At 35.8% G+C, this 22164-nt stretch overlaps 1 protein-coding gene across 1 annotated transcript; it reads left to right on the top strand.

The window, feature by feature from the left end:
* Positions 1–634: 634 nt before the first annotated feature.
* LOC21390059 (structural maintenance of chromosomes protein 6B) lies at positions 635–20475 on the top strand. Its single transcript, XM_024172738.1, has 28 exons — positions 635–956; positions 1140–1245; positions 1383–1516; positions 2601–2656; positions 2755–2841; positions 3136–3456; positions 4468–4587; positions 5031–5165; positions 5315–5391; positions 5478–5553; positions 5763–5837; positions 5978–6082; positions 7067–7236; positions 7348–7450; positions 7658–7770; positions 9201–9411; positions 10103–10234; positions 10344–10458; positions 10558–10643; positions 10760–10852; positions 11133–11269; positions 11398–11500; positions 12417–12496; positions 12630–12708; positions 12893–12950; positions 19334–19431; positions 19585–19679; positions 20074–20475. The coding sequence occupies exons 1-28, from the start codon at positions 815–817 to the stop codon at positions 20129–20131; spliced, it is 3165 nt and encodes a 1054-aa protein (XP_024028506.1). The 5' UTR covers positions 635–814; the 3' UTR covers positions 20132–20475.
* The last annotated feature ends 1689 nt before the right edge of the window (positions 20476–22164 follow it).

Here is a 22164-nt window from a genome sequence, read left to right on the forward strand (position 1 = left end):
TGATTGCAACAAAAGAGAAAGAGGGACGGGGAAGAGAGATGGAGAAGTTGATGGAGGTCATGCAATGGACAAATGTCGATGTTTGAGTCGAGAATTGAGGTAGAGAGAATGGCTTGAGCCTCGTTTATTTCACCGATTCGAATTTTGTTACAGTAAAAAACTATAAAAAATAGTCACATCTAACTTTTTTGCTACAGTAAAAAGCTATCATCTAAAGTCACATCTTAATTCAAATTAAAAACTCGAATCAACAAACTAAACAGGTCCGTGAACAACAAACGACAACACTAACGTTATAAACGATGAATAGATGTTAAATTGTGGAACCTAACAATTTATCATTATAAAAATTATTATTTTTTTTACAGTGGAATTCATGAATCAACCTCATTATTAGTTTGAAAATTTTACATAACGAGATTATATGCACGAGTATGTGACATTTTTGAGCAATTGGACCGACCGTTTCTAATGCACTGATTGTGCTACAAATTAAATCTATAGTCTAATTCCGTCAAATAAAAATTTAAAGACTAAATTGCAATATAAGTGAAAGCTTAGGGACCATTTGTGTTAAAATTTCATTTTCATCACCCTAAAAAAACTACAAAAAAAAAAAAGGAACGTACAGATATTAAAAAAAAAAAAAACAGATATTTACACGGTGATGCGGAAAGCCATGATTCAGGTGTTGCTCCATTTTCCCGCCAAGGACAGTCTTCTTCTTCCTCTGGGTCACTCCTCGTTTCGCTTCTTCTCCTCTAGGGTTTCCTTCTCTTCCAAGAAAAAAAAGCTCTAGAACCAGACCCGAGCCATGGACGACCCAATGTCCAGTTCTATTGAGCGTCCTAAAGCAGGTATTGTCAAGAGGATCCGATTGGAGAACTTCATGTGCCACAGTAATTTGGAAATCGAGCTCGGCGACCGCGTAAATTTCATCACCGGTCAAAATGGAAGTAAGGCATCTCTCATGTGCTTTGCTCTGTGTTTCTCTTACGCGAAATTAATGAATTAATGGATTTTCTAGGGTTTAAATTTGTTTGGGGTTTTCCTTGAATTAAATTTTTTTTCCTATGTACATGTGTATATATGTTACCTTATATATGTGTGTGCGTGTTTTTCTCAATGTTTTTTTGCAGGTGGTAAGAGTGCGATACTCACTGCTCTGTGCGTTGCATTTGGGTGTCGAGCAAAAGGTACTCAGAGAGCGTCGACGTTGAAGGATTTTATCAAAAAAAATTGCGGGTTAGTGTTATTTTTATGTTTAACCCACTTTTGTTGTTGACTTCTCAAAGATTAAGGAGAAAATTTTCATTCTTTGTGTTAGAGCTTAGAAACCAGAATATATATTTTCTTAATTTTCTCTGGCTGCGTTTTTGCAGTTATGCCCTTGTCCAAGTCGAAATAAAAAATGAAGGGGGCGATGCTTTTAAGCCTCAAATATACGGCGATGCCATAACTATAGAAAGGAGGATCACTGCATCCGCTGGCCCCACTGTTTTGAAAGATAACCGAGGTTAACACTTAACATAATTTGCTTTCATGATTTTTCCCCCTCAAAGTAGTTTGATCATTACCTTTCTTCTAGCCAATTGCCCAATAACCCTATTGCTGGAGGAATCATCTTTTATTGTGTATAATTATATGTTTAATTAGTTGAAATTTTTTATTTAAGTTTGAGATGTTTAGAGGTTTGGTCGATTGGAACTTCATCAATTAGGAAACCAGTTCTTATGGGTTTTGGTTGGAATTCATTCAACGTAATGAACATAGTAAGCCAATAATTGCATTTTTGTACTGTGATTTTGAAATGAAACCATTTTGGTAAAATTTCTGTTACTAGTTTTTTTGTTCTTCCTACTGTTTGCTACATTTTTGTGAGAATTTTTTGTTTATTTACTTCGTTGGTTTCAAAGGGATTATGTATACCAATATGCTTATAGGTAGTATTAGAGGTTAACAGACCTGGCGTATCGTCTTTGACCCTCTGTTCCTACTTTTTGAAAGTAGTATGGCACGAATGAAGCGTTGAAGACGGATGTAAGATTTGTTGCACATATGTCTAAAACTGTATTGATGGTGCCAATGTCTTGAAGTAGAAGATTAATATTTAAACATATTTGATTTAAATCTTAAGAAAGATCTCATTTAGAAAAGGTCACCCATTTATAAGCTTCTCTGAAATGCCGAAATAAAAAGAAGTCAAATATTTGCATCTATGTATGTGAAACGATGCGCTCATTCCTAACTCATTATGGCATAATTGGAACTTTCAAGCCAAAGTGCTAAACTTTTCTGTGAATGTTTCTCATTGGGAAAGGCATAATGAACCAAAACCCCTATATACCAAAAGAACCAGCTTTTAGGAACAATGGATCATACTGTAGATGTCTCAATAGTAGTGGTCGTACAGAAGAACATCTAGATGCTATTCTCAGATACCATACTCTAGTGAAATCCATGTGCTATTTCAATTGTTGTCTGGCCATATTTTTTTTTTTTTTTGCCCCCTTCAAACATGATCATGCATATAATGTCACTAGAATTGATACTTGAGGTTGTGCTATTCACTTGATCTTGTCCTTTGTGGAACGTAACAGGAAGGAAAGTTGCTAGTAGGAAAGACGAGCTTCGTGAGCTAGTAGAACATTTTAATGTGAGTGTTTGTGGGACTAATTGCACTTACTTTGTTTGGTCATCTTATGAGAGAACAACCGGACGTTACTCTTCAATGTATTGCTTTGCATTCTGCAGATTGATGTTGAGAATCCGTGCGTAATAATGAGTCAAGACAAAAGCAGAGAATTCTTACATTCTGGGAATGACAAAGACAAATTTAAGGTAGTCTCATTGAGTTTTTGCATTCTGAGTGAGTGGTAGTCCAACAATGGCTTCTTCTCTTTTTTTTTTTTTTTTTTTTAAATAATAAATACACTTGTTTTATTTTGATTTTTTTTTTTGAAAAGAAATATGACTTCATTTAAAATTTATGACGTACAAAGAACACCAAACAAGAGGATGGGGAGTCCAACAACATAACAAACAATATAGAAAAAAAGAACTACATCAGAATGTACTGATCCCTAACCGAATCAGACATATTGAAATCTCAAAATTCTGACACTTGTTATTCAGTTCTATTTTAAGGCCACACTTCTCCAGCAAGTTAATGATCTCTTGGAAAACATTGATCTACGCTTGAAGACTGCGGATGGTATTGTTTGTGAATTAGAGGATTCAGTGAAACCAATAGAGAAGGAACTAAGTGAATTGCAAGAAAAGATTGATAGCATGAAGCATGTTGAAAGAATTACTCAGGACTTACAGGAGCTGAAGAAGAAGCTTGCTTGGTCATGGGTATATAAAGTAGACAGGGATCTCCAGGAAAAACTTGGAAATGTGGAAAAGCTGAAAGGCCGTATACCTACTGTTCAAGCTAAAATTGATTCTAAAAAGGTGAGCGGAATTCTTGAAACATTTTAGATACCTTTATCCTCCCGTGGAAATTGTATTTCTCTTTCAATACATTAGATACTTTTATTAATATTCTCCTTCATCTTAAAAGCACAAATTTGGGTGGTCCATTCTGAAATAAAATATTTCCTACAATAGTGTATTCTGAAATTCCTTTATGGTTTCCTAAATATTTTTACAAAATTGATCATCTAGTTTAAGATTTCTTTGGATTAACCATTATATGAACCTCAACCTTTAGGGCCTCGTTTGTTTCATGCGTTTAAACCCATGGTTTTAATTCTGCTTTAGGTTTTCCTCGCACAAAAATTTGAATTTTAAATGTCAAAATCTAGAATCACTGGTTTGAACGCATGGACCAAATGGGCCCTAGATGTCGTAAAACCAACAAGGTCATGTCATTTGGACACTTTGATTTTTATTATGAACTGTATATATTTTTGCAGATTTTTCCAATCAAACCAATTCTCTCTAGTTTATTTATGTGGATATAATATATATACTTATGTGTATATATATATATATACATATGTGTGTATATATATATGTCATGGTATTGAATTCACCCTTGATTTCCCCTCTTTCTTCTCTAGAAACTCTTGACTCATATCAATGGATGCATGGGGAAGAAAAAAATTAAAACAGTACCACTTTAACAGCTTATATCTGAATTCTGAAGTTGCATATTTTTAAAGACTACGTAAGAAAAGGTCTTCCACAAAGCCTAAAACTTGAAACTGTAGGTTTCCCACTGAATTATGTTGTAATTTGTCAGTTTAGACTTTTTTCTTCTGTCAATCGGCATTTTCATATTTTTGCTAAGTTTCTAGTTAGTGGAGATAAAGTAGTAATAGCTTCTTGCATCAGTCTTTTATTATTTCTAATAACAGCATGATTCACAGGGTGTTGCTGAAGGTTGAACCTTAGTCAATTGATTAATTTGTAAAACATATGACTTGTAGCTTAACATGCGTGAGTTAATTTATTTTGTAGGGTGTAGTAGAGGAACTAAGGCAACTCTTAGATGAGAAGAAAACTCGAATTGCACGCATGATGGAAAAGACGGATGAAGTGAAGAGAAAGAAGCAGGAACTGGAACAAACATTGTCCTCGGTTTGTTACAAAATTATCCTTTTCTTTTTTCTCGTTTTTTTTTTTTTTAGCTATGTGAATTAAGCTTATATTGCCATTTTTTTTCCATATCATTTTTCCTTGTGATATTTCAATCAATAAAGGATGGCTATTTCCGGAAATTATGTTTGTCACATTCAAGATGCTAGTAGTGCATAGTAAAAGACTAAGATGTAAAGGTGCTTCTAGATTTTATAATGAAATGCTTAATTCTATCATCGTACTATCAAGAATTATGCTGAATATGGATTATTCAGTCAGAGTTGTTATTTATGTCACATATGACGTCACTTCTTTTCAGTGTCTTTCTTGTCTCATTGATAATTGATTCTTTGAAACTTTTGTACTCGTTTGAATTGCTTGTTAAAACATAAAAGAATAGAATTTATTTTTCTTTTACTCGCTGATGAAAATTTCTTTTATAGGCTACAAAAGAGAAGCTAGTGCTAGAAACCGAACATAACCGAATAGTTAAGGACATCCAGAAGTGGGTGAAGAGTGTTAAGTTTCTTGAGCAACAAGTGCAGGAACTTCACGAGCAGCACGTAAAAGATACTCAGGTTTGTCCTTTTGCTATTATGTGCCATAATAAAAAGAAGCAGCATGTGAAAAATTCAAGAGCATGGCAGCAAAGTAATAACATGAACATGATTTCTTTTTCTCTGATTGGATTTTCTATTCTACAATATATATGTAACATTTTTACAAGGCTGAAGAATCTCAAATAGAGGAGAAGCTGAAGGAACTCCAGTACGAGGTTGATGCTGCTGATTCAACATTTACAAGGTTAAAAACAACTAATATTATCATCTGTTGACTATTTCTTTCTATACAGAAAGATTTGAATCCAAGTTAGCCTAATGGTATTCTAGGTTGAAGGAAGAAGAGAATAGATTATCGGAATGCTTGAACCAGGGGATGACTGAAATCCGACATAAAGCTGAGGAGGTCTGTGGTGTTCAGTGTTTGACTTGATCAAGAAACTCGTTATTGTCTAGTGTCTTATGCGTTTTTCTCATCTATTCTAGATATGTGTTTGTTTTAATGAATAATTTGATAGAATTGAGAGGTGTATGCATATGTTTACCAAATATCATTTTCGCACAAGCCTTTTTAGTGCCCTTGACTGCACTTTTATTGAATGTTTCTGTTCTTAGATTGAGGGTTTTGAGCAGCAGTACCATGAATTGTCAACAAAAATACGCGAGCTTCAGCAAAATCAAACCAACAGGGTGAGACGCTGTTCATTTTAGAATTTAGTGCTAGATGCTGTAGCAACAATGGAGTCGTCAGTAATTATTAAAAGAAAATGACAACGGAGCCTTGAGTGCTGACAACCATAAGGTTCAATCATGAATATTTTGATTAACAGGTTACTGCTTTTGGTGGAGATAGAGTTATTAATCTGTTACGGGTAATTGAGGGACGCTATCAGAGATTTAAAATGCCACCAATTGGTCCAATTGGTGCCCATGTGGTAAGAGTTCATAACTTGTCGGCATGGCATATCGAGTTTGGTGTATTAAAGAATCTATATCTGAGCTTGACAGTAATAAAATTAATTGAACAAGAAACCTATGTTTTTTTATTTCTTCATCGTTTCTGCTGCTTTGTTTCATTCCTAAGGGTGGGTCTTTATCATATATATATATACATATTGCTTATTTAGCTAATGCTACCACCTAAGTGGTGAAAAAAATTGACATGGACACTCATTGGTAGTGGTTTTCTTTCCTCATGTTAGCTGAACTTGTGCTTTTCGTTTAATTTTAGTGACTAATCTAAAAGTTTTTAGCCACGAGTTTGTTCTTTACTTTTATGGATGCCAAGTTGTCATTTTTGAGGGTGATGGCTTTTGATATGGAGTGTTACAACAAAATGGCTTCAACTTTTCTGTTTGTTTGTGTTTCAACTAATATCTCTTATATCTTCTGTGCCTTTTTATTTTTTTTTGGGTTTTCTATTGACCATTTGCAGATCTTTTAAAATTCATGGTAAAATTAACTCCTATAAATTCCTCATTGACTATCATTTTCTTGATAGAATATGGAGAATTTGTCTTTAGATATTTTCTTACTAGAAATATTTAAATAATTATTAATTCTTTGTTACTGTGATGCACTATGTTACTGTAAATTATTTCATTCATTTTAACCTTGTCGTGTTAGGATATATCTAATTTAGAATTGTCAATGGTGACCTCCATGTCATTGATTATTTTGATTTTTAGTTGTATGTTATTTATACATGATGCACCTTCTATCATTGCTGGGAATTGTTTAATAATCTTTCTTCATGGAAATGCCAAAACTTTGCTTAACTCGGGATTACATGTACTTCTCGGTATCTAACATTTATGATCGTGTTCTTGGTTGCTAGAGTTTGTAATATGAATGAGAAGCTTATTAATGATACTTGCAACAACTTGCTCATACCACTGATTTAACGATTGCTTTTGTAGACTTTGGTTAAGGGTGATAAGTGGGCCCCTGCTGTCGAACAGGCCCTTGGAAATTTGCTCAATGCTTTCATCGTAACAGATCATAAAGACTGTCTCCTTCTGAGGGCATGTGCGAAGGAAGCGAATTATCATTACCTTCAGATTATCGTGTACGATTTTTCAAGACCAAGGTATCTGTGTAATTTATGATTTACTTGCATTTCTCATTTGGGCCTAGTTCATTTGAGGTTATCTGACAAGCAATTCTTGTCTTGTTATTATGCCTCTACTTTTTCTTGTAGGTTAAATATCCCAGATCACATGCATCCTCAAACAAATCATCCAACTACTCTTTCAGTTCTTGATTCTGAAAATCACACTGTTTTAAATGTGTTAGTCGATGTGGTAAATTTCACATTTTATCCATCCCCTCAACTTTGTTTTCTTTTTTCTGACTGTTTATGTGGTAAAATTCATATATGTTTTTTCTATTTTGAAATTTCTGTTGGCCTAGTTTTCCTTTTTGGGTCTTTCTGACATGTTCTGCTGCCAAAAAGGGGAAAGAAAAAAACAGTTGTCTGTGTATTTCAACTTCTTTAGTTATATTTCCAGGGTAATGCTGAGCGGCAAGTTCTTGTTCAAGATTATGACGTGGGAAAAGTTGTTGCTTTTGATTCGAGGAACTCAAATGTCAAGGAGGTCTACACATTAGACGGCTATAAAATGTTAGTAGCAACATGATTCATTGTTTATAAAGGGACAATTTCTTATTAATTTTAAGTGTTTCATTTAACAAGTACGTATGAGGTTGCAAAAGTGACGCACCCTCATAAAAATAAGTGAAATCTATTGCTTATATGTTCCTTCACGGTTGGGTTGGGAATTTTAGTTCCAATTACCTGCAACTTCTGTGGAGTCTACTCGCCGATTTGTAGTGCTTTTTCGATTATGATACTGGGTGGAAAAGGATAGGCCGCAATTATGAAATGACCTGCAAACACAATAGAGGTGATGTTTTCTAAGCAAGCTGGTCATTCATAAGCTTAATCATATCCAACTAGATCAAATAGTGTTATTTCTCTTAAACTTGCTTAAACTTAAATTAGAATCACAAAGAAATTTAGTTGAAGGCTATATAATGTCAATTTTTCTTCCATTTACTAATTTTCATGGCGATTGTTTTATGATTTAAGTTTTAGCAAGTTTACTGAAGAAACCTTTTAAATCTAGCTAGGTATGATGAAGCTTATGAATGAACACCTTGCTTAGAGGGCGTTACAAATATATTTATATGTTTCTTTTCACAACTCAAGTTAAGAACTTGAGTTGTGTATGTAAGAGAAAAGCACTGTAGCAAAAAAGTTGAATTTGAATTTTTTTGAGAGAAAACACTGTAGCAATAGAACTTTAGTTGTGAAAAGAACAAGCCCTTAATATTCCTATGTATGCCTTTTAATGACTAGAAATCTTAGCTGCAAAGTTGATCACAGATGCAGTATATATGCAGATGTTAGTGCTCATTTCTGGTGCTCCTCTTCAGTTAACTTAAGCTAAAGTGTGAAAAATTTGCTGGTTCTGTTATAACCCTTGGGTATAACTCATCGCCAAAAGCTAGCTTGTAGGGAGAGGATGCCCACGTGGTTATAAACCCACATGCTAAGCCCATTCTTTAGCAATGTGAGACTCAACTAGGATCCTAACATACCACCACGCTTCTGACACCAACGTCCACGGCGGCCCACTCTTGCCTTTCCAAGTCGCCCCTCCCCAGGTCGCCCCTTTTGCAACGTGGACCTGAGGAGGGGCATGCTCTGATACCAATTGTTATAACCCTTGGGTAGAGCTCATCTCCAAAAGCTAGCTTGTAGGGAGAGGGTGCCCAAGTGGTTATAAACCCACATGCTAAGCCCATACTTTAGCAATGTGAGACTCAACTAGGATCCTAACAGGTTCCAAATACGTTTTATTTGATTCTCTACTGAATATTAGCTGATGCAACTACTGTTCATTACAAAAAATATGGGCCTTGTGTAGTATCTTTAGGCTCTATCATTTTGATTTGGTTCAGTACTATTACTATTATTATTTTACTTTTCCAAGGAAGGTTTGGATTATTTTTTAAAGAAAGCAAGCATTCATTTCTATTTCCTTCTAGGTTTTCACGTGCTTCTGTTCAGACAATCCTTCCCCCGCCCCCAAGGAGAACTTCTAGAGCTCCGCGTCTTTGTAGTTCCTTTGATGAGCAAATAATGAATTTTGAGAGGGAAGCATCAGAGGTACGACAAGAAGCTCAAGAGTGCAGGAGGATGAAAAGGGATGCAGAAGAACAACTTCAACGCCTTCAAGATAGTGTACGGAGTGTCAAGGTAACTTTTTTTCTCCTGCTTTTTGGTGTGAGATTATGCATTTCCTTTATTTGGCCAATTTTTGTTCAGGTGTACACATTAGTATCATGTTGAGATGATTCTATGGTTAGATGTATAATTTTATAGTTTATTTCCTTCATTTATTCCTTTCATTCTTTTGATTAGTGGGTCTGACAAATGCTACTAGATCCTGAATTCCTGATTGGATTAGTGACTGGCTTACCTTATATTTTTGACCGCATTTTCTCCATTTGGATTTCTTGTCTTTTATTAAACGTACCTTTACATATTTTGTTTAATTAATTCTAATCCTTTGATTTCTTATCATTTTATTTTCCTTTCTCATTTCTTGTCTTATACAGTATGTTTATGTTAAGAGAGCAGACCTTTATGTACGTAGGTTTCACTCTGTAATTCATCTCATGATAAACATTAGTTCTTTCTCCCAAGCCGAAAACATTTATAAGATGTGTTCAAAGATCCTCATATAGGTAGATGGTTTTCCGGGCTCTTGAGTTGGTATATTGGGAAGGAGGTTACAACTTTTCCATCATTATCTTTTTGGTTAGGGGCATAGAGAAAAAGATATTGTAATACCAACTTACTCCTATACCATTTTGAACTAACTTACTCCTAGACCATTTTGGATCACTATATTTATCATATATTCCCTCTTTCTGTTCATGTATAGAGGAGACGGCATGATGCAGAGCGTGATTTGGTTTCCAAGAGACTAGCACTGCAAGATTTTAGGAAATCACAAGTTGTTGAAGCTAGTGCAACACCTGCATCAACCTCTGATGAGCTCCATCACGAAATTTCAGTTTGGTCCACGATATCTTTAAATTAGAATACGATAATTTATCCTCGCACCATGTCGTGCAGAAATTTTCTAAAGAATTTACACGTTTTCCTGCTGTGATTTCTTCTAGAGCAACCAAGAGAAGAAACAACAAAAGGAGGAGCAGCTGGAAAAGTTACGAATCAGAATGAGCGAAGCTGAGGCCAAGGTCAATCATCTTAGAGTATCACTTGAAAATTTAAGCAGTGAGTTATCGGTATGATACTTTTAAATACTTGGTTCAAATATAAATAACTGCAATATTAAATGTTTTTCCTTTCTTCTTGAAACAAAACAAATAACAGAGTCAGCAAAAGGAGAAATTGATGGTTTGGAGATAGCAGAGACAGATCTTATGCAGATGGACGAAGATCTACGTGCTGCAGAAGCGGTCTCATCCCCTTTTCCCGACTCCCTTCTTTTTTTTTTTTGGCCTTTCGGTGCTTAACAGTCTCTTAGTTTTGGACTATATAAGTTTACTAATGGAAAAGTCACCTATTTTTCCAGCAAGAAAAACACTATGGAGGATTAATGAACAAGGTGCTTGAGGAAATAAAAAAGGCAGAGGCAGAATATCAGGAACTTGAGCACCTCCGAAAGGTGTTATTCATGCCCTTGCTTCATGACAGTTTCTATAAATTTCAAGTAATAGTTTCATGAAAAAGCTTCTACAGAGATTTTAAGAGGGAATGATTATTTTGATGTCCTCTCCGATGAATTTAATTTAGCTGAAAAACATTTTGTGGTTTTCAGTGCTCAGGTAGTGCTTTTTCCTATATTTATACTACCATTTGAAATTCCTAATGAACCCTTTAAATGTACAAAAGATAAAATAGCTCTGTTTTGGTATCAACTAGTAGCTGAAGTTTAACTACTGCAGGAAAATTGTCGAAAGGCTTCTATTATTTGTCCCGAGTGTGAAGTTGAAGATATAGGTGGTTGCAATACTAGCACCCCGGAGCAACTCAGTGCCCAAATAACCACACTGGATCGGAGGCTTAAGCGAGAGAGCCCGAGGTATAGAATAATCATCTTTGTTCACTGTGTCTCATGAGGAAGTGAAGCTTTAGTTTCAAATAGTATACTTTCCCTTTCAGCGAGGGAAAGAAAAAAGAATTTTTTCTTAGTACAAACTGTTTCTGCAGAGTTTCTGAATCTATTGATGACCTCAAAACAATGTATGAGGAAAGAAAGCACAAGATTTTTGGAAAACAACAAAGAAACAAAGATTATCGGGAAAAGTTGGATGTGAGTAGAATGCCTCTAAACCCACACCCCTCCCACTTTTTTATTGCAAATTGCAATTACACAGGTTTAATGCGCTTACTACTGATGTTTTCTTACATGAATACTCTTGCTGTTGAAGGATTTTATCTAAGTGCTAATAATTGGTAATTAATAGTCATGTACTTCAACTGTTTCGTACTTGCACTGAAAAAATTAGGTCATTGTTTTATTTGGGTTCCCTTTTGTAGGCAGTCGAGTAATGATCATGATTGATTATGTATGTTGGGTGTCTTAGTGTTCGCAATAGAAGATTTTATTGCTATCCATGGGGTGGTTGGAATAGTTAGGCCTTTGGTTTTCTCCCACAAGGTCTAGAGTTCGAACCACCTCATGGACCTACATCGCAAAAATTATAGTTTCCTGCCTTTCAAAGATTGTAGGGTTTGGTGGAGGGTTCCAGTTTCTAACTTGGGCTTCCAAAGTGGGTTCGGGGGATTTCTGAGTATCAAAAAAGAAAAAAATAATTGGAAAATAGTAGAAAATAGGCCAATATGAAAAGCTTAAGAAAGTATATAGACCAATTTTTAGTTATAGAAATTAATAGGCCATAACTTGTCAAGTTATGGTTCATAACCAGATAAGTTATTGACAAAAACCGTGAATTATGGACAATAACTTGTCAAGTTATGGTTTATAACCAGACAAGTTATGGACGAAAACAGTAATTTGGCCTATTTATTAACTTATGTAAACTATTGGCCTATTAATTTTAATTCATCTCAAGTCTAAACATATTTCTCTCTTTCTCCCAAAATAATTTCATTTATGTTGGGCTGTGGAAACGTGTTTCATTTGTGATGTCCTTTTTAATTAAAAAATAAAAATCAATTTTGCCGTTAAGAGTTTACTGCTTTCTGTTTTTGTATTAAAATTACAGGCACTTCTAAAAGCCTTAGAATCGCGTCGAAGGAAATTTGAGCGGAACGCTGAGCTTTTGAGGCGCCAGATAACATGGCAGTATGAAATACTATCTTTTACAATAGTAAATCACAATTGTTATACCTTCTACTCCTTTTTCACTTTTCTATTTGATGATATTGTTTAGTTGAAAATTTCATATCTTTAATAATTAATTTGATGTTTGTATTAGATTCAATAATCATCTCACAAACAAAGGGATCAGTGGACATATCAATGTTAGTTATGAAGAAAGAACTCTCTCTGTTCAGGTAAGTACGATTGTTTTTACCCGATGGCCTTGTTAATTCATATTTAGTCAATTACTTTATACCCTTACACTTCTGCATTTCTTTCACCTGCTTAGCTAGGTAGCCTGTTTCTGTGTCTGTGTGCTTTTCCCTTGGCTACCTTAGATTGAACTTATAACAGCTATTTGTTTTACACTTTTACTAGGTAAAGATGCCGCAAGATGCATCACGCAGCAGTGTTCGTGACATTAGAGGACTTTCAGGTTTTCTTTTTCAACTCATTTGCTATCAGTCTGTCAAACTGGTTTGTTTTTGAAAGCTTCGTGTAGTATAATTGCATCGGGTAGAATTGCATTTTTTTAAAAGAAAGGTTTTCAAATTACTAATAGTACTTTGGTATGCTTTATTCAGATTAACTTGAGTTCATATTCTTTCGGTCTGGAGTTCTCTGACTTTTATTGGTATAAAACAGTTAGTCAATAATTAAAACAGTTAGTTCCCTTGTGACTTTGTCAATAATTATACTTGATACCTTGGACTTTGTCAATAATTATACCTGATACCCCTGAATCGAAGCTATTTAGACTTCCATTGTGTTAATCCACATTCCATGAATTGAGTGTCTTGTGAAACGACAGAAAGCATATTGTAATTCTGACCATTCATCTCTATATAAACGTATCTCTACTTGGGGCTTTTTAGTCTTATTTGAGCACTTAATACTTTTATATGTGTAAAGTAGTCTAATTATGCTTGGGTGCATTCAGTTAAATTTGAGCACTGACAATCAACAAATTTTTTTCCCTTACCTTTGACTAATGGGGCAAACTAAACGTGGGACTGTTTGGCTAATAGGTTTATGCTGTTTGAACCATGAGCCCATTCCAAACCAGTGTATTGGTGCACAAGTTTCGGCTCCAGTTTGAACCATGATGTGATGGTTTTGTTGACAAATTTCCCGTTTCTGGTTTCCTATTTTCTAGGGATCTGTTTCCTATTATCTCTCTAGTTTTAATTTTGTGATTTATTCCTTAAATTAAGGGATTGTTAGTTTCTACAATCGTGGAGAATTATTGACAGATTTGTTGTCAAGTTTCTATATAAAAGGCCTTTGCTTTTCACGTAATAAAGTATGAGAGAAAAACTTTCTTCTATTCCATATTTCTTCATGGTATCAGAGTTGGTAACGATACTTTCTGTTAACCGCCTTCGTCTCCCTCCTCTCTCTCTATTTTTTTTCCTCTCCATCTACGCTCTCAGCGATTCAGAACTGCAGCGCTGCAGCACTTCCGCGTATAATTTCGGCACCGCCTCTCTCTAGTTTTAATGGCGGGCAGACCTCCAACATTTCCCTGGGGAACGGCCATGACCGGCACCAAAGGGAATGACAGCTCGGAGACCTCGGTCCCCTTGCAGCTGACCCTAAATGACGGCTGCCACAGTTCATGCCCCTTACTCAGATAATTCCTCTCTCCAAATCACCTCTCATAAACTCAATGGAAAAAATTACCTGCCATGGTCGCGATCTGTGGAGATTGGTTATTCGAGGGAAAGGCAGGTATGGCTTATCTTGATGGGTCTACCAAGAAACTTGAAGAGTCAGATTCCTCTTTCCAGACTTGGGATGCTCAGAATTCAATGGTAATGGCCTGGTTAATCAACTCCATTGATGAGAAGATTAGTGAAAGCTTTATGTGCTACACAACTGCCAAGCACATGTGGGAGGTAGCCAAGAGACAATATTCTGATCTTGAAAATTTGTCTCAATTGTTTGAACTACGAAACAAGACTCGCAATCTAACTCAAGCCGAGATGGATGTTACAACTTATTTCAATGCTCTTACAAAATTATGGCAGGAAGTAGACCTATTTAATAATGGTCATTGGCTATGTTCAGGATGCATTGAGAATCATCAAAAGGTGGTGAACAAGGAAAGGATCTTTGATTTCCTTTCGGGTCTTAACAAGGACCTGGATGAAGTTCGTGGGCGTCTACTTGGCTCTAAGCCACTGCCAAATATTGAGGACATTTTTGCTGAAGTTCGAAGAGAAGAAACTCGCAAACATGTGATGCTTGGTACTGTAAAATCCACAACTGAGAACTCTGCCTTCTCAGCCCGCGGACTTGAAAATTCTCGCGGGGAATCCCGGAGTCAAAAGAAGAGTGGCAGTCTTTGGTGTGATCACTGCCAGAGATCAAACCACAGCCATGATAAGTGCTGGAAATTGCATGGTAAACCTGTTAATTGGAAGGATGCTCGCAACAATAGAAGGGATTCCAGAGGTCTTCAAGTTACTACAGATACTGCATCAAGGACTAGTGACAACAACTTCAATTTCTCTCTAAGCAAGGAGGAAATGGAACAGCTGTACCAGAGCCTAAATGCCCAATCATCCAACCACAGAGTCAATCCACTGCCCAAGGTCAGTAGTCATAGCCAGCCTCGAGTACCTCACTTTTGGCCCAAAAAGGTACTTTCATGACTGCTTTAAGTGGTATATCTGAAACGCCTGAACCCTGGGTGATAGACTCCGGGGCTACGGATCATATGACAAGTTGTGCGAATCTCTTCTGTTCTTATAAACCTAGTCCAGGGAATTTGAAAATTAAGATTGCAGATGGTTCTCTTGCAATGGTTGCTGGTACCGGTACCATTAATATTAGTCTTCAAATAACTCTCAAAGATGCTCTCCATGTTCCAAAGTTATCATGCAATTTACTATCTGTTAGCAAGATTATCAAAGATCTAAATTGTACTGCCCAGTTCTCACATTCATATTGTAAATTTCAGGATATGACTTCGGGCATGAGGATTGGCAGTGCTAAGGAACACAATGGTCTCTATGTTATATGGTAGTGAATGTTGGACCATTAAGAGACAACATATATCTAAGATGAGTGTGGCAGAAATGCGTATGTTAAGATGGATGAGTGGTCATAAGATAATAGATTGCATAAGGAATGAAGTTATTCGTAGTAAAGTACGTGTAGCACCAATAGAAGATAAGGTGCGTGAAGGCCGCTTGAGGTGGTACGGGCATGTCCAACGTAGACTGTTAGAAGCACCAGTTCGTGCTTGGGAGGACATTCTTATACCTAATACTAGGAGAGGGAGGGGTAGGCCAAGAATTACGTGGACCAAAGTCGTTAGGAAAGACATTCTAGATCTAGGCATTCAAGATAGTTTAATTTCGAATAGAGTTGTGTGAAAAAGTGAAATCCATATAACCGACTCCAATTAAGTTGGGATTAAGACTTGTTGTTGTTGTTGTTGTTGTTGTATCTAGAGAACAACAAATAATGTTATGGCACTCTAGGTTAGGCCATCTAGCTTTCAATATCAAAAACAATTGTTTCCTTCTCTTTTTCGAAATAAAGATGTTTTTCAATGTGATGTTTGTAAAATTGCTAAGCACCAAAGGTCGGTTTTCCCTTCTCAGCCATATAAATCTTCCAAACCATTTGCATTAATTCATAGTGATATATGGGGTCCTTCACGGGTACCAAATGTAACGGGAAAAAAATAGTTTATCACATTAATTGATGATCACACACGGATTACCTGGGTTTATCTTCTAAAAGAAAAAGGTGAGGCTGAACAAACGTTCAAACACTTTCATTTGATGGTGAACAACCAGTACAGTGCAAAAATACAAATTTTACGTACTGATAATGAGAGAGAGTACTTTAAGTCCATTCTAGGGGGTATTTTTTAGAAAATGGAATTATTCATCAAAGCTCATGTGTTGATACTCCTTAACAGAATGGGGTGGTTGAAAGAAAAAACAGACATCTCTTAGAAGTAGCTCACTCAATTATGTTCGCTAATAACGTCCCTAAATGTTTTTAGGGTGATTCCATTCTTACAGTCTGCTATCTTATAAACTGTCTTCCTACCCGGGTTCTCAACTACAAAATACCTTCCCAGTTCTTCCTTCAATACTACCCACAAACAAGGTTAGTGAGTTCGTTACCCCTCAAAGTGTTTAGTTGTAAGTCTTTTTTCATGTTCATGTCCATAACCGAAGCAAACTAGATCCCCGAGCTCTACCTTGTATTTTTCTTGGGTATTCAGCCACTCAAAAAGGGTACTGTTGCTATTCTCTGGAAAAACGCAAATACTTAGTCACTATGAATGTCACCTTTGAAAACCAGCCCTTTTACCACAAAAAATCTCTTCAGGGAGAGATTGGGGATGAAGCCATTTTTTGGGAACCCACACCAAGCCCTATCCTACCTCTCCCAGCCGATCCACCCACACCAACCGAGCAAACAACCGATCCACCCACTCCAGCCGAGCAAACAAAAGAACCCACACCAGCCACAAATGACCTGGAGTTTGCCATGAACATTGACGACTCTAGGAAAGGGGGAGATTCACAACAGCAACCTGAGTTATGTGTTTATTCTCGGAGAAAAGCCTCACAAAGAATAGTTTACGTTGTGGACCTAGTCTTGCCATGAATCAGAACTGAATTCATCATCTGAGGTTAGTGATCTTGATTGTCCTATTGCTTTGAGAAATGGAGTTCGTTCTTGTAATCAGCATCACAGTTCCAATTATGTTTCCTACAGTCATTTTTCACCTTCTCTCCAAGCTTTTATTACTAACCTGTCAGAAGAGAAGATTCCTAGAGATATATAAGAGGCTTTGAGAATTCCAGAATGGAGAAAGGCAGCTACAGAGGAAATACAAGCTCTTGAAAAGAATCAAACTTGGAATCTCGTAGAAAAACCTGAAGGGAAAGCTTCAGTGGGGTGCAAATGGGTGTTTACTGTGAAGTATCGATCAGATGGGACGATTGAGAGATACAAAGCAAGACTGGTTGCCAAGGGCTTCACTGAAACATATGGTATTGATTACAATGAGACTTTTGCCCCAGTTGCCAAGCTCAATACAGTTAGAGTACTTCTATCTCTTGCAGCAAACCTGGATTGGGATCTACAACAACTTGACGTGAAAAATGCATTACTCAACGGTGATTTGGAAGAGAAAAGTCTACATGGATCTACCACCGGAATTTGACAAAGACAGGAAGAATGGGAAAGTCTGCAGACTAAAAAAAACACTCTATGGTTTGAAGCAGTCCCCAAGGGCCTAGTTTGGCAGATTCACAAAGGCGGTCTTACAACAGGGGTATAGGGAAGCTCATACTGACCATACCCTCTTTTATCAACACAAAGATGGTAAGAGTACAATTCTTATTGTCTATGTGGATAACATATTTTTGACAGGAAATGATACAATGGAGATGACAAGATTAAAAATTAGACTGGCAGCTGAATTCGAGATAAAAGATCTTGGACCCTTACGCTACTTTCTTGGTATGGATGTTGCTAGAAACAAGAAAGGAATATCAGGCACTCAAAGAAAATATGTCTTGGATCTGTTAAAGGAAACATGGATGCTAAGCTGTAAACCGGTAGACACACCGATAGACTCCACAACAAAGATAGGAGACAAGAAAGATGGAACTCCGGTTGATACTGGGAGATACCAGCGACTAGTTGGAAAGCTCATCTATCTTTCCCACACCAGACTAGATATTGCATTCGCTGTGATTGTTGTTAGTCAGTACATGCATGCTCCCTACGAAGAGCACATGGAGGCTGTACTCCGAATTCGAAAGTACCTCAAAGGATCGCCTGGTATAGGTTTGTTTTTCAACAAAAATGAGTCCAGGAGTATCGAGGGATTCACTGATGCAGATTGGGTAGGTTTTATTGAAGACAGGAGGTCTACTTCAGGGTATTGTACATTTGTATGGGGCAATCTAGTTACTTGGCGAAGCAAGAAACAAACAGTTGTGACCTGGAGTAGTGTTGAGGTTGAATTTCGAGCCATGGCTCACAGTATTTGTGAAATGCTATGGTTGAAACTATTGCTTGAAGAATTGGAGATGAAAATAAATCTCCCTCCAAAGATTTACTGTGATAATAAGGCAGCCATAAGTATTTCCCACAATCCAATCCATCATGATCGGACAAAACATGTGGAAGTGGATAGACACTTTATCAAAGAAAAAATTGAGGATGGTATATTGTGCATAACCTATGTGTCTACTGGTAATCAAGTTGCAGATGTACTAACAAAAGCTCTAGTGAGGAAGATGTTCGAAAGACAGATTGACAAGTTGGGCATGTTCAATCTTGATAACCTAGCTTGAGGGGGAGTGTTGACAAATTTCCCGTTTCTGGTTTCCTATTTTCTAGGGATATGTTTCCTATTATCTTTCTAGTTTTAATTTTGTGATTTATTCCTTAAATTAAAGGATTGTTAGTTTCTACAATCGTGGAGAATCATTGATAGATTTGTTGTCAAGTTTCCATATAAAAGGCCTTTGCCTTTCACGTAATAATGTATAAGAGAAAAACTTTCTTCTATTCCATATTTCTTCAGGTTTAAACCAGTCTATCTTTCATTTAGTATTTTGGATTTTGGTGATCACATTTTCCCCAAGAAAATTCCCTAAGCTAAACGAATAAGACGGTGTTAATTAGTTGGTTTCTATGACGGGGTTTTACTTTTATTTATTTTTATTTTTTATTTTTGGCTTTATATGTTATCTGATGGAATTGTTTAAGAGGTCAAGTTTTAGAAATTTGACATGGACCAACTGATCATTTAATTTTGGTTTATATCAGGAGGGGAACGCTCGTTTTCAACGTTGTGCTTTGCTTTGGCTCTTCATAATATGACTGAAGCTCCATTTCGAGCGATGGACGAGTTTGATGTGTTTATGGTATGAACTTAATTCATGCATGCTACCGCTACATGCATGTTCATGTTTAGATGCAGATATTTATTTCTTGCCATACTTATGATCTCTTTTTATACTTCAATTGATTGGAAACACGTCGCATTACAAATTTTATGCTTTGCATATTGTCTGCAGGATGCTGTAAGTCGGAAAATTAGCTTAGAGACTCTTGTTGATTTTGCTCTGACTCAAGGATCTCAATGGATATTTATTACTCCTCATGATATCAGGTACGGTTCAATTTTGATATCTTGATTCCTTTCTGGCGCATTCTTGATGGTTTTTGTGATTGTTTGGTGTCACTTTGAACTTGGCATTGTTAATACTGCATTTTTAGCTGACTTGCATATATTTCAGTTGATTGCTTTGCCCTTGAGTAAGTATGGCCCAGTTGGCCCAATCCAATTCGGGGCTTTGTTTCAATGTTTGCATTTAAGTTTTACATGTGAATAAGATGTGCTTGTTTTTGTTGTCGTTTACAAAGTAGCTGAATTTACATTGAGCTAGTAGAGCCAGGCTTTGTTTTAACTATATGGTTTCAAATGCTGTCAATGTCCTTTCTGTGGTAAATGATTTTTTGTGGAATGATATTTGTTTTTTCAATTTGCTGCTTTTGATTCACAGCATGGTAAGGCAGGACGAGAGGATAAAAAAGCAGCAAATGGCAGCTCCTCGCTCTTGATTACTTGGTCAAATTCACTGTTTACATGGCTATGCCAAGGCCTAATTATCCATTTTGATCAGATGGTAACCTTTTCTCATACCATCTTCAAGCAGACCACTAACGTGTTGAATTATGGATTTCTTTTGTGATTCTAAAAATGAATAGCAAGATTTTACCTTGTTCATAGGTCTGTATTTTGTCCTGTACATGAGGATCCTTTCTCTGAATGACTTATCATAGAACAATCACTTGGTTTAAATTATGTGGCTAACATCTGGGAGCCAGTAAATGATGACAGGGTAAAAATGCATTCAATCGCTTGGATGATATTATTTTGGTTTGCTTTATATGCACAATGACTTTGGTAGGACGTGTCTTAGAGACGGAATTTTACACTATGTTAGGAAAAAAATTTAACGTGAAATAATTATTATAACCTCAAACCATTCACCATATTTTTATTTATTTACGTCGTTTTCTTAAGTTTTTGTCTCTCATGTTTTACGTTGCGTCTTACGTTGTCGTTTTCATGAAAATGGTATTGTTTTCTCCAGTCCGTTATATAATGAGTTTATTGTCGTTTCCCTATGTTGAGTCGGTTATCCAGTTGGTGATGTTTACGCAGAGTACATTAATACGTCCCTGTACGAGACAATTGTTGTTTCTTATGCTGTGTTGTTTTTGTTGACGTTAATTTAGGTCATTGTCGTTTTCTAGTCGATATTGTTAATTTAGATTATTGTTGTTTTTCTAGTTGACGACATTAATTAGGTTAGGGTCGTTTTGTTTTTCAAATTGACGTTTTCTATAATGTTGTGTCGTGTTCGTGTTATGTTTTGATCGTTTTTTTTTTAATTTGTAGTCAACCCAAACACGACTCGTGATACGAAATTTTTTAAAAACCGCAACACGAACACGATACGATCACTTTACAGGTTGACATTACACGACACGAAAATGACTCGTGATATGAAATTAATCCGTGAACCCGAAATTGACACGAAAATTATATACTTTTCTTTAGTTTTTTACATGTTAGTAATAACTCAAAATTCATAACACACTAAAATACAATAACATTTATCAAAATTAAGCAAATAATAATATAAGATTTTAAGTATAATTATCATGATATTACAAGTTCATAATAAAATTTAAAATATGTAATGAAATATATATATATATATTAATTTTTTACGAGTTTCGTGTTGTGTTAGGGTTAGGCGGGTCTAACCTGAAATTGGTCAGTGTTTTTCACGTTAATTTTAGACCGATTCAATTATGACCTGAATTTTTTTTTTCTCAGCCCAAATCCGTAAAATTTATTTCATTTTCGAATTGTGTTATTGTGTCGTGACCCATATTACCGAACTTAACTCCAAGTCCATGCCATGGTTTGCTATCCCCTACCGTGAAAACATTTTGAAGTATAAACGGCTATTTTGGTGGGGTACTTTAAAATGGTAGCAAGTTTTTAACTAATTGATTAGCCCATATATAAGTTTCTATGTGCTACGAATAATACTGGGGCGCATACCTGTCACATCTCAATTATTGGTTAACGACTTGACGTTGATGAAAATATGGGTACTCAATTAAAAAATAATAATAATAACAAAGAAAACATTGACTACTGAAAAACTATAAATGGTTGCATTAAAAGTATAATATAAAAATTATTAAAAAAAATTTGTATACTACTTGCGTTTACATGTAAGTCCATATTTTTGAATTAATATTTAAATTTTGTACCATATTCAAATACACAAGTAAAAATATTTCTACTCTTAAGTGAAAATGTATCATTCATGTATTATACACGAATGCAAAGTATTCACTATTACACGCAAAGTATTCAATCTTTACAGTTTTTATTTTTTACCACTTGCATATTTTAAATTTAGTATATGTACCTTTTCGAATTCAAATTTGATCGAAATATTTATTTATTTATTTTGAATATTTATACGTCAGATGATTTTATCTTGTAATAATATTATAGTTACGTTCTTTTTGATATAGACATAAGGTTTGTTCGTTTGTATATAAAC

This window comes from Morus notabilis, unplaced genomic scaffold (genome assembly GCF_000414095.1).
Source record: "Morus notabilis unplaced genomic scaffold, ASM41409v2 Scaffold1119, whole genome shotgun sequence".
NCBI lineage: Eukaryota > Viridiplantae > Streptophyta > Magnoliopsida > Rosales > Moraceae > Morus > Morus notabilis.